This window comes from Asterias rubens, chromosome 8 (assembly GCF_902459465.1).
Source record: "Asterias rubens chromosome 8, eAstRub1.3, whole genome shotgun sequence".
Classification (NCBI taxonomy): Eukaryota; Metazoa; Echinodermata; class Asteroidea; order Forcipulatida; family Asteriidae; genus Asterias; species Asterias rubens.
In genome coordinates, this window is record NC_047069.1 from 16,323,255 (window position 1) to 16,336,845 (window position 13,591).

Sequence of the window (13,591 nt, forward strand, 5' to 3'; positions counted from 1 at the left end):
GTTATACTGAAATATTTGTATCTATCACAGACTTTCAGACTGTGATACTTCAGTCATCCCTTTTGTCACACTGGAGATATTCAAAGATGAATTATTTCTGGCTTTTGGTCAGGTACACCGAATAATGAGATGGAGTAGTTTAAAGAGTGAGGCTTGGGCTCTTGGTTTGGCCTTCGTAGTTGCAACCCTAGACCCTAAGGTTTCAGGTCGCTCTGAGTACATGTACATTACATAGTGAACGCAAGTACACCCTCATACTTTCCTTTGGTCAGAAAAAAAAATTGAGAATGTCTACTTGTCTGAGGTTCAGTGGAAGAGCATTCCAAAAAGATGGTCCAGCATGTGAACGGTTTTCCAAAGTGCGTTTAGAATGAGAGACCTTTTCACCTTTATAGAATGTATGTGTGCTACAGACACAAAAAGTTGCTTTCTTTCATCAATTTCGAGTTAGGTCTAACTGAATTCAAGAATTTGTTGATCACGAACCTCTTTTCTTTCCTTTGCCATTTCCCGCCGATATTTCTCTCGTTCTTGAAGCTCGATTCGTTTCCCCTCACTCTCCTTAAAGCGAATAATCTACACAGAGCATTCACAAAGTGAAAATGTAAAAAAATAAAGACAGAAACAACTTCAAGCTGATCAATCTACTAGAGCTTTGTTTTCTACTTCACTTGAATTTTATCCAGAGGAAAGTCTTGTTACTATTTCTGGTTTGATTGAAGGACAACACATTCTCACACCTTTTCATTGAATAATGAAATTTTTTTACTACAGCAAAAAGGGATTTGAGTCTGTGACCACCTCACTAACGTGCAAGCGCTCTACCAACTGAGCTACATGTATGTTGCCCTAATGTTGCCAGTCTGCCTATTTTATCAATATCTTTGTTCAGGATGCCAGTCAGAAGCCATTCAACCTTTAATTGCCTTATAGCCAAGGATTACACCCAGGGAAGCAGCAGCAGAGAGATCACCTTAAGGTCAGTTTCCTGTGTTGTCTATTACATCAGAAAATAGAATTAGCTGCTGCAAACTGCTAACCAACCAAAAGGATGTGTCGACCCTAGCAGAGTCTTCTCGAAGGGTAAATGACAACACAACAAACATCGACAGGTATGTAAGTGTAACAGAAGCAGTCAAATGGAAATACATGAATAGGGAGTGAGTGGCAGAAAGCACCAGAAAAGCAAGAAACGTCAGGCCACTAACTATTTTTTTTTTACTTGACAATGAAATTTACTCACTTCAGTTGTTATGTCCAGTTTGGCTTGAGCTTCCATCTTACGTTGTAGTGATAACAGTTTGGCTTGAAGGCCGTGAGTAGTACCTTCATGATATCCATCCGCATTGTCAAATAGTTCATCTACTGCAGTTAGTTTCTTCTCTGTCAAAATCAATCGCATTCAGCATGTATTACTCTTTGAAGCCCTTTTCACATAACTCTGTTCTCTGGGGTTGCCCTTTGGGGCATAACAGCTTACCATTTCACACTATGGTTGCTTTACTATGCCAAAGGACCATACTGGGCATCCATTGGTACGAGCACATTGCAAATGCAGAGGTTGCCCAAAAAAACAATCTTGCCACCATTGAGCACCTAGTTCACCACCGCAGAGAGGCTCTTATCGGGCACATTGCCCGCCTTGACAACACCCCAGCAAAGAAAGCACTAAATATGGTTGTATACTGCAGAGGAAAACCCTAGGAGTACATGTAGGTGGCAACGGCCTCTGGAAAAAAAAATAATTGTAGCCCACACCTTGAAGTGGCCTTCAGGCCTTGTGTGTCTGGCAACTTGCATAGAAAATAAAAAGAAACAAAGAAAAAGGAAAACAAAGGAGATCAGCGCAACGGACCCCAGCTGTCTATGCGGTATGAGAGTGAGTGAGTTGGTGAAAATAATTCATCATAATCAAAGTGACTTGTTGGAATGAGATTAACACATGAGGCATTTTGTGTCATCTTACTCTTTGATGGAATTAAGAAGAATTTTTATTATATTATTTTTTTTAAAATAAAATGCTAGATAATTTTGTTTCGTTTACCAATAGAGTTGACATGTGATGGCGCATTATCAACTTGGATGCCAACATCATGTGATCGTCCTTGAGTAGAAATCAATACACACAAAAGCTGCCACAGAAGACCTGGCAAGAAAGACCATTAATAAGGAATGTTATTCAAGAAAATGAAGGATAAAAAAACGGATTTCTCTTATAGCTCATACTGACATCCGAACATAAGTATCAGAAGAAAGACCACCGATATGGAAAGTTTCTCTAAAAACCAGACATATTTCCAAAATGAAAAAAATGTGTAAAATAAATAATAAATAGATACAAAAATTAACATGCGATTTTCTAATCAGACAAACAAAACACAAAGATGTGTAGTTTTTTAAAGTTTCACCACAGTTTTCAATGAGAAATTAAAAAGTCTATCATGTGCAGCATTACCTTTGGGTTGATATCCACGCATATTCTCAGTCTGCAAACAAAATTGGGAAAATAAAAAAGATTACAAAATTTAGCATGCAATGTTTTATAGCACCAAAAAAAAAATCATGGTCGATTGACTGCTTCTTGTGATTCTTTTCATTGTCAAGTCACGTGTCGAGCCCCAAAACTGAGAACTCTCCACTTTCAGAATCAAATGTTGCTCAACTCCTCTTATTTTCTTATATTTACATGTGGAAGTGTTGTGGCTGAGCGGTCAGCAGAGTGTGGGTTCGAATCCCCAGCCATGACACTTGTGTCCTTAAGCAAGACACTTAACCATTGCTTCGTCCTTCGGATGGGACGTAAAGCCGTTGATCACATGTGTTGTGTAACGCATGTAAAAGAACCCAGTGCATGCATTTATTGAAAAGAGAAGGGGTCCGCCTCGGTGTTCCTGGCTGTGGCTGCTGTATGCGCCGTAGCATCTTGTAAACCAATACATGGTGTGCTAAGGATTAGGTCTCATAATTTCAAAATCTTCGTCCCATTCGATCCCCTTGCAGTAAAAATATTTAGCGCTTTGTATCCTTTGGAAAAGGCGCGTTATAAATACGTTTGTTATTATTATTTTTTATTAGTATTATTTGCTATGGAAACTTACCACATTTCTAAATAACTTGGATTCTGGATAAATTCCCAACATCTGAAGTAACTCTCTGACAGTAAACATCTGAAAGAAGAGAATTGGTTTCAGTTACAGCAAAAGTGTTCAATCAGTGTATAAATCTTGATCAACACATTTTAAATAAACCTCTACAAGTTTTCCCCAAATTGTAAGTGTTATTCTGTGTCTCAATGCAAATGCATGTCTTTAGGGACCATTGCCTACAGGCTCTTCTTCTTAAATGAATCCCTCTGCGGTATCATATTTATTTTCATCTTGATATATCTTTACTGAATTGTATTCTTTAAACTGATCGCTCTTGAGTGATAATGTATTTTATTTGTTGATGCTGTGGAAAATAAAATGAACTTTGAACCTTGACTGGGAACAAAACTTTATTCTGACCACACCCAAACATGCCTGTGGTGCACTAAACCACTTGGCCACAAGCATGACAAGTCCGGCCACACTTCAAATGACCTCTGAATTGAATGAACCTTAGGTAACTACAGTGAAAACTGTAACACTACAGACGGCTAGACCGCCGGTATAGGCAATCGCCGGTGAGTTCAACAAACTGTGTGAAGAAACTTCCCACCTCCTGAAGTAGGTAGTGTTCTTTACATGTAGTTTTTTTTTTTTTAGGGCGGGCCACCCTCCTAAGATTTAAGGCTGTCCTGCCTTGCCAAAAAATTCACAGCCCTGCCAAAAAATTTACAATTCATGGATGTAAACAACTTTGAATGTGAGGCGCAAACACTGGTTAAAAGTTCCTTGTTACAAAGATTATTTTCTCCCCAGTGCTCTGAAGCAAACAACTGTATCCGTCGGCGTTTGGACTAATGGAGTTCACTGCTCAATGATGTCATACAGATGGGCACCCGTCCGATAATGACGTCATGCAGCCTTAACAAGAAAAAAGTCTGTGGAGAACACTGGTAGGACTACTAATACATGTAGACTGATTCACTGTTCTCTTTGCTCCACTGGGAAGATGCTGGCATGGCTTGGAGCCAAGAGATGCACATGTTGTGGCTTACCATCAAAAACAGGATCAAATTCAAATCATGGTTATAGTTTACAAATGCTTAAACAGACTTGGCCCATTATATTTGTCTTCCAGTCTGTCGCTTTACTCACCCACGTACACGTACTGGCTTACGTTCGTCTACAGATAAAACCAGACTTACTCAACACAAAGTTTCCCAACGCACTCTACAATCTGCTGCCGATATTAGTCATTTTTTTATTTGCGGCTCCCCAATTTTGGAACAGTCTCCCGACACATCTGCACTCAGCAACATCACTTCAGATGTTCAAGAAAGGCCTAAAATATCACCTTTTCACTCAATGATATCTCTTGTTTCGTGTTCATTGTTTCCCCTTCCTTAATTTCTTTGTTTAATTTTGTTCTTGAGTTGTGTGCTTCATCAACCGCTGTGATCTAAATGAAACAGCGGTACATAAATGCCTTTTTGTATTGTATAAAGTATTGTATTGTATTGTTGTGCATGTTCTAGCAGACCAAATGCCGAGTTCAGTGAGTGAGCATTGAATAAGTTGACTCTTGGAGATTGAATAAATCAGTCTGTTTATATTGAACTGTTTATTTCCTGTCTGTGTTTGGCTGCAGAGCAAGCAAGGACCAGTTGGCAGTAGATTACAATACCTTATCTTTAGATGTTTCACTTTCGGGTAAAAACACAGCCAGACTGTACTCATATTGACAGCGTCTGAGATGGTCAGCTACTAGACTATTAGACGCTCGTTGCATCAATGATCCTTCTTCATCTTTTGGTGAGTCTGATGCTAAGGCAGATGATGGTGGTTTTTGGCTCAGACTGGAGAACCGAAGTTGACTCACAAGCTGTGTCCTCAGTTGAGACTAAAAATAATGGAAGAAATAACTGTTGGGCTCAGTTTCTATGTAAACAACAGCAATTTGTCAAATGTGAAAATTCCTGAAATTGGCTTATAGGCCTTGGTGCCCCCCCCCCACTTATTCTCAAAATGGAACCTCCCAGACATTCACATTTAATCTTGGGGTTTAAGGACTACAGACTTTGTGCATCACCAGAAATACAAAACTACAGGTTTGGATACAGTGTGGACTATCTCTTTCTCCCTTTAGTGACTTATTTCCTTCTTTAAAACAATTTTGCGAAAATCCTCTGAAAAATCACAATTTGCCTGAGCAGGGCTTGAACTTGGGGAAAAAATCCTCCTGCAGGGCTTTGTCGCTCAAAACTTTAACTGGACCAGAGAAATTGTTATGAGACTGGATTCAAGATGAGAGCACTATCTACACAGTTTCACATTAGAGCAGTTTTTGGAAAAAGCACTTAAAGGATTTGGGTACCTTTTCAAAATGTCCATAGATTTACATTAAACTTAAAGGGTTTGAAGATAATGATAGTGGAAAGCTTCTCTTCAAATAGGCCTATTACTTACTGAGGTGCTGTAGTTTTTGAGAAATGAGTAAAACAATGTCATGAAAATATGTTTGTAAATGCTTAAAATAATTTTCGTCTCATGAGACAAAAATTATGTTCATGACATTGTTTTACTCATTTCCCCAAATCTACAGCACCTCAGCATGTAATATTTTCAGGGAAGCTTTCTACTATCATTATCTTCAAACTGTGTAAGTTTAGTGTAAGTCTGAGGACATTGTGTTTTTTGTCCTACAAAAGTTACACATACCCTTTAATTAAAAACAAATCCCATTGGTCTTTATATGGATAATACATTAATTATTGAAAAACACAAGACCACCGGACTTGTACTGTCGTTGTTGCATGGTCAGAAGTTTACTTTTCTGATCCTAAAATCACATGCCTCTGGCCTGCGGCCCCATATCGAGCCCTGCTGAACAACTAAAGGAGAACTTCAAATACTGACAGATTGAATAATTGATGAGTTTGTTTTCGATACCTTGAGAGAGTCCACCAGACCTTTTTGTCGGAATGAATGATACAATTTGGCTTTCAATTCATCGGCCGTCATACTGCTTCGTTCCTCTTGAAGCTCAGCCATCGCTCACTGCCTGCAAAAAATGGATGAACTTACAATGAAAATAAGAAGCTGCAGTAGGGCATACACAAAAAATATATAAAATAAATCAGACCCAGTAACTGGGGTGCTGTACTCCTTTTTTTTTTTCCATTATCGATCATACCTTTTTTTCTTCTTCAAAATTTTGACATTATCAGTCATATTATTAGTAGTGGACAACACCCCAGTTACTGGGTCTAAGAAAATATCAATGTTGTTGCCATGGTCTCAGTTGCATTTGGGAAGAATTTCGGTGTCCTGCCACCGCTTTTTTATTCGTTATGAAATAAAATACTATATCGTCTAATTCTAAATGAGATATTAATTTTGGTAAGAAGTAAAAAAATGGTGGCAGGATATGGAAATCTCTCCACCCAAGACAAGTTTCTGTATCCTGCCAAGGCAACACTTTTTCATTCGTTGAAACAAAATAGAATCTTCTTCAAATAAATCCTTTTATTACTCAACTCAATCCTTTTTTTTTTAAGTTTGTGAAAAAGTAGTGGCGGGATAAGGCAATCTGGAAGATTAAAGCATTGAGCCTACGGTGTATTGAGAAGTAAAAAAACGTGCGATGCGGCAGAAAAACAACAGAAAATTTCTTTTTTTAACAATGTTTTTTAATTTCACTCAACAAAAAGGCCATACAATCATCATGAATGTATATTGAGTGTGTGGTGAAAGTTTTGGAGGTGACGTACAAAGGAAATTTTAGTTAATGATGGCGAACGGTCGTAAAACCTTTATCTTTCTATCATTATCAACGCCGATTTTAAAAACGTATATCGTTAAGGAGGTCCAAAATATTAGACCCCTATAAGTAGGCAGATCACACTATTTTTCAAAGTTCTGCCAATGCCTTCAAAGTTTGTCTCATATGATTTAGCTTGATAAAAGAAACAAAGAACTGAAAAGCAAATTGAAATCGGACATTCGATTCTCTTTTTATGCAAATTTTTGTTTATTGTTTAAAGCACCTGTTTTAACCATTTACGGGCAAAAAGTGGAAAATGCTTTCTTTTCAGTTTTTCCTTTAAGTTTTCATTGTTTTTTCTCAATTTTAAACCCTGTTAGTGTTTCTTTTCTTATAGTACACAGGTCAAACCTACTTGCAAAAGAGAAATGGAGGTTCTATTACATTGAATTTTTTTTTTTACGGTCACCAAAAATGGCACATTATCCAAAACTCCATAACGGGAAACCCCAAAATGTTCCAAAAATGTCCAGCTAATTAAATATGCGTGAGGCTCTCCTGGGGTAACTAAAGTAGTTACAGCTATGAAACTTGGCACAATTCTTGTTTGTGTATAGACATTTTTTTTAAAGTGTATATTTCAAAGTTTTACACGCCATTATGCAAATTAGCCTAATTAATTATTCATTTTGTACGCAAAATTACCTAATTAAATATGCGTGAGACTCTCCTGGGATAACTAAAGCAGTTACAGCTATGAAACTTGGCACAATTCTTGTTTGTGTATAGACATTCATTTTAAAGTGTATATTTCAAAGTTTTACACGCCATTATGCAAATAAGCCTAATTAATTATTCATTTTGTACGCAAAATTACCTTATTAAAAATGCACCTACAACCATGAAACTTGGCACAATGAAAGTTTGTTATTTTACAGTACATTGTAGTTATTTACGTGGTTTCATACATCATTCTGAGAATTCCACACAACTCCAAACCAGACCATTATACTGGTGCATCTCATACAGAGAATGAGAAACGTCAACAATTTGCAAATAATTATGTCAATTAGCTTCTTATATGGTTTTGCAGTAGCACCACGTGTTTATGTGTCTAATAATAAATTTTATGAGATGTGATGGTTCTAAAATGAGAGGTTGGTGTTACAACTCGAGCTGATCGTCTTTCTCCTGAAGACAATCAGAGCATATTGATCAAAATGTTGAGTTGCAAACACCAAGGGTTCTTTTCAGATCCACCACAACTGCAAACCAGATCAACAAAAATATATCTGTCCTTTTCATGACATTAGATTTATAGTGAGATCATATTACCTAAAGTTCATGTACATTTTATACCATTATGTACAACCTCCATATCAAGAAAGTATGTAGATACATAATTTCTTTTCTGAGTTATATATTGTTCACAACTGACTAATGATTGTGAAATTTTTAAAGAAGAAAAATAAATAAAAAATTGTAAACATGGAGTAAAGTGTACACTATGTTACTTTAAATGCATCATGATCACCTTTTACACTGTTGTGTGTGAACTACATATGCCTTACAGGGAGCTGTTGTGTTATAAGATGATTTACATTAAATCTAGTGTGCCCTCATCCCATTCCTTTTCCAGTGGATAACATAGCATTTCCTGATATGGAGGGTCGTACATAATGGTATAAAATGTATGCACCCCAACGTATTTTCTATCACCCGGTTCGACCAATTCATCAATGTCTTCTTCTGTTGCTTTCCTTAGGACAATGGCCTTATACTCGACTAAATCTCCCCCTTTAGACTCTAGGAACATATGGCGTATTCTTTTTTGGATTATCCGATCCCCTGGAAATGGACCTTTACGTCTCTTTTTGGTGGGAGACAACTTGGATAGAAGTTTCTTTTTCAGTTCACTTTTCTGCTGCTCTTTGTCTATGTGTTCATGTGATGAAGAACTCTGTGAGGTGCCTGCGTCTTCATCTGGGATATCTTGTGTTATTATCTGTTTAATAATATTTCTCAAGTTACTTTCCAGCTGATCTACACTTAGTTTCTTTCCTTTGTTGGTGAGATAGAAGAGGTCTTTTTGAACTCCTCCTTTGCTGGCACTCTTCCAATGCTTTATTTGGGTTGTCAAGGCTTGTTCAAGATCCTTTCCCTTATGTTTGTCTTTCAAATGGTCTACATCTTTTGGGGAGTTGCACAGGATGCCGCAGACCTTCAAAGCATTTCCAGTGTTTTCAACTGCTTGTTTCGTAAGGAAGCGCTGTCTGGCTTCCTTTTTTTCTTGATTCATTTTCAATTTATCAGCAACAGTTTTTTTTATTGCAGCACTCTTGCGCTGATATAATTTCAAAAATGAGCTTCGATGCTTGCGCGCATCACCTAGGAATTTATTTCTTGTGTCCTCATCCATATCATCTAGGTATTCTCTCGTCTTATTCAAGCTCCAGAGGAGAATGCCTTCAAAGGCCACTGTATTGGCATTAGGCATCTTACGCCTAAGATAATCGAGACCTGCAAACATACGCTCAGGAGCAAGATTGTCCTTAGGGCAGGTAAATGTTTCTTCTCTGAGATCAGTAGCGTTGTAAAACCTTCCCCCTGGAAGATGATCAGCGACCTGACGACTGATGCACACATGAAGATTGTGCATTATCACAGAGAGTGCTTGCTTGGTCAGGTTTTCAATGTTACCTGTTGTTCGTTCATATAGGGACGTGTGGATTTCATTCTTTACAGGTGGGAATTCTGGAAACAGGATAGTACTGTCATTGACGAGTGGGGAGGGGTCTATCATCCACTCTTGGACTTTCTGGTGCAGCCTGGTATAGAATTTGTCTGTGTCGAGTACATGGAGATTACTTTCAACCATCTGCATTAGTGGAGTCGTTATATGCTGGGATATAATCCCCATTGCTCTCATCCCTGCCAGTATTATTTCATCCTGCAGGTCTAGTTTGAGACATTTAATAAACATGTTTTCCTCGCGCTTGGAGTCGAGAGATGAGCACAGCGTGTTGAAATGTTCTCTATGGTGGAACACCGCAGCAGAATTCTGGAATGGGATGTTGAAACGATTCCCTCGGTATGATTGAAGATGTGATTTGCATTGATGATGTGTTTTCAATACAGATTTGAAATCTTCAACCATGCCGGATTGTTCATCACATTCTGGTCCTAATAAATTACAGAATGAACGGACAGTAAGTAATGTTGCACTCTCCTTTCCCCTACTCCACAGCATTTTGTTTTCCCTCCCCAGTTTTCCATCATCTGCCTCGATACGTTCCCACTCGTACAGTGCAGAGGCAGCATACTCTTGAAGATTAAGAACTAAGTGCTTTCCGCAGAAAAGATCATTGATGGTGCTAAGTTGATGTTTGACATCATCATCAATCTCTTCCCAATTGTCAGTCACCTGTGGTAGTGCAGCAGCTCTCCATTTTTCTAGTTTTGTGATGTAAGCCTTATTTACGATGCATCGGTCAGTCATTGTGTTCTTTATTTTGGCTAAAAGTTTAAGGGTTTGCTTTGGGTCGTCCTTTATGTTCAGCATGATCAACTCATCCAGTGTGTCCTTCGTTTCTTCAAGTAAGCTCTCTGCGCTTTCAGTGTGGATGTCATGAAGGCTCATGCCAACAGTCCCCGCATCTGTGGAAGCTAAAAAAGTTGTATATCCCTTCCTCTTCTTGGTAGTGCCATCAACTTGAAGTGTTACGGAATGTTCTGAGGATTCAATTTTAGCTCGTGCTGCTTCTTTGCTGAGCATAGCTTGTTCTATGCATAGATAGCGTATGAGAGTTGGCTTTGGTAATCTTCCGACTTTCATCTTGGCTACATCTTTAAGAACTATCCTTATTATGTCGGACACATTTCTGCTACTAACTCCTCGGGCAATAAGTTCAAAACATGTTAGCCTGATGTCATTGATGTATTTGCCATTTTCATAGCTCTGGATCTCACGATCATTTACTATATCATCAAGTTGACACTTTAAGTCCTCATTTTCAGTCTCCAATTCTTTCACCTGTTTATTTAAGGTTTGCTTTGCTTTGTCACTTTCATCACGATTAGTCTTGAAATATCTTCTGGAATCACCTTTGTTCTTCTTTGACTTTTGCAACATTTTCACTCTTTCCTCTAGCTTTTCTATTTTCTTGTTAAGTCTTTGATTGGTCTTTTTCACTTCTTCCAAATCTTGCTTTCTTCTTTGTAAGCGTCGTACCACATTCTTATTTTGCAAACTGCCAAGCTCTATTTTCAGAGAATGATTTATTGCTTTCGCATCTTCCAATGCTTTTGATACTCTGCTTAACACTTTTTGAGTTTTCTGATTGTCTTCAACCTCCTCCTGCCAAAGGTCTGTCAAATATTCCATACAGTTACCCATATGGTCAAGAGTGTTTTCTGAAATCAAGTCTGCATAAAATTCCAGATCTGAGTCGTCATCTTCATCTTCATCGTTATCTTGGCTGTCAATACTTTGTGCTGGAGGTCTTGGGGTTGGAACTCTGTAAGATGTTTCCAGAAAATCCTTAAGTGGGTCATGTCGTAGTTTCTGTCGCTTTAGAGCCAAGTTGTGCCAGTTAGTCTGAATAGTGCCAATTTGTGGAGGACTGAAATCTGCTGAAAACAGATTTGGCCACCATGTGTCCCGAACTGTTTGCCAGGTTGTGTTTGAAGTCTCCCTGAACCAATTTAGTTCAATGATCATTGCATTGTTGATGTTTTGTGCACTGAAGTCTGTTTGATGAAGTAGTGAGTCTGGTGTTAATCTGCTCTTTTCACAGTGTGGTCCAATGGTGTTCTTATAGTGTTTTGCAAATTCAGGCACTTCTTGGAGGAGGTCTACTGTGGTGTGGGTTCGTTTTGATTTGGCTACATGTCGTTGTACTTTTTGGAGTAGTCCATTTAAGTTGGTGCTGGTAGGCAAGTTGAGGTTGAGGGCAGAAAATATTGGTGGGAAATCACGTTTGTAGCTTTTGGTGGTCGAGTGCTCAATACGATATCTGATTGTCTCCAACAATGCTGTGGTCAGAATTCCATTCCAATGATCTGGTGAAAAGAAAAGAAAAAAAAAAAAAATAAATAAAAATAATGTTTGGGGCATATTTTCTCTTTGCGTGACAGTTAAAAATAGTGAATGAAAGAGGCACATTCAAAAGGGTTAGATTAATTTTGTTAGGAATATGTAGCCACTTTCCATCACAGAGCTTTATCAATCCATAGAGCAATAAACTAGACTCCATGATCAATCTGAATCAAAACTTTGCAAAATGTAAACAAGCCGACAAACTATTCCCACGACCATACGGAGTACCAGCAATAAATGGAACAGCCTTGATAAAGACAATAGCGACATCCGATTGGTCAACCGCTTGATAAATGTGTCACGTGACATTTTTTTAGACGTTACGTTCACTGTACACCCGCCCTGAATTACTCATTTCTCTTAACTTTCCGAACTTTACTCTCTGATTTTACACAACAAATCTACACAGAGGGTAATTTTATAACGATATTATTAAAATATATTATCTTGAAAATTGAGGAAAGTGTTTATTTCTTACCTGGAACGCTGTATTCCGTAAGCAACAGGTCAATTTCGTCTGATGTCCAGCCAGAGATATGTTCAACTTCGCACGCGAACGCTTGGTCATTGAACTCAACTGCTGCCGGAGGCTCTGAATTGACAAAACAAACATGTCCTATTTTAGAGCGCTATTACTGAGTGCAACGGATAACCAAATTCAACAATCTGCACATCATAACAAACTTTAGAATGTCTATTTTCATATTCTAATATAGAAGTATTCATATTTGAGATATATAGGGAAAAAACGGGTGGCTTACCTGCTCGCCGTTTCCCGCTTCTACTGGCCGCCATTTTGGAAATTTCGAGAACGTACGCATCAAGAGTAGAGTTTCCCCATCCTATAAATAGCTTCACAGGGTCCCTACGTCACCGACTCACTCCGGAATCGTCCATTATAGAAGAGAATAGGGGGGGATTAAGCTGCGAGGTGGTATTTTTTCCCCTCCCACGCGCCGTCGCTGCGCGCCGGACCGACAAACTAAGTAACCCAAAACTACTGTAAAATCTATATTTCTTTACCAATTTGGATCAAATGAGCAGACAAACACAGGGGAAGTCTATATTTTTTAGTAATGTAATTGTTTTCTTTATTTAATTATCCAATTCTCCCTTAAACGACTTTGATCTGTACCAATCTTTTCACATTCGACCGTGCCGACCGTTGTGCGTGTGAGAATATGCATGGTCGGCTGAAATGTTTACGTGCAGAGTGATCTGCCTACTATAAGGCTCACGGGGGAGGCTTATACTATAGTTTCTAGAAGTACCATGCCCTGTCCTTCTCAAAATAAAATTCAAAATCAAATTAAGCCCTATAATAGTATGTTACTTATGTAACTAATCAGATTAAAAATGAAAGATGAAATTTCAGGGATTTTGTTTTGTATTAATTGTAGATTGACATCAGAATAAACGGCAATAAACAAAGCAAGGTTAATTTGTAGATACCTATGAATAAACATAACTACGTAAAAATACAATTTGTCTTACAGTTTTTACATACCTTCTTGCGAACACTTTCCTTTTTAGTTCTTTGCGTGTGTGTTTTCAAAAAAAATTGTGTTTATCAACATGTGGTATAGTAACCATTTTGTCATACAATAGTCGAGTACACATTAAATGTTAGTAAAGGAGACCAGT

At 38.1% G+C, this 13,591-nt stretch overlaps 2 protein-coding genes across 2 annotated transcripts in view; both read right to left on the minus strand.

Annotated features, from left to right (window-relative positions):
• LOC117293358 (oral-facial-digital syndrome 1 protein homolog) overlaps nt 1-13,515 on the minus strand; it is a 35,595-nt gene extending 22,080 nt beyond the window's left edge. Inside the window, exons 1-8 of the mRNA XM_033775652.1 lie at nt 13,455-13,515; nt 6,036-6,147; nt 4,771-4,986; nt 3,099-3,167; nt 2,456-2,486; nt 2,045-2,146; nt 1,244-1,383; nt 487-576 (exon numbers count right to left, since the gene is read on the minus strand). Coding sequence (XP_033631543.1) covers nt 487-576; nt 1,244-1,383; nt 2,045-2,146; nt 2,456-2,486; nt 3,099-3,167; nt 4,771-4,986; nt 6,036-6,137 — 750 coding nt within the window. The 5' untranslated portion in view covers nt 6,138-6,147; nt 13,455-13,515. The remainder of the gene's footprint in view (nt 1-486; nt 577-1,243; nt 1,384-2,044; nt 2,147-2,455; nt 2,487-3,098; nt 3,168-4,770; nt 4,987-6,035; nt 6,148-13,454) is intronic.
• Nucleotides 8,281-13,016, minus strand: LOC117293357. The gene is made up of 3 exons (XM_033775650.1): nt 12,709-13,016; nt 12,426-12,539; nt 8,281-11,910 (listed from the first exon to the last, which is right to left on the minus strand). The coding sequence occupies exons 1-3, from the start codon at nt 12,740-12,742 to the stop codon at nt 8,447-8,449; spliced, it is 3,612 nt and encodes a 1,203-aa protein (XP_033631541.1). The 5' UTR covers nt 12,743-13,016; the 3' UTR covers nt 8,281-8,446.
• Nucleotides 13,516-13,591: the final 76 nt, after the last annotated feature.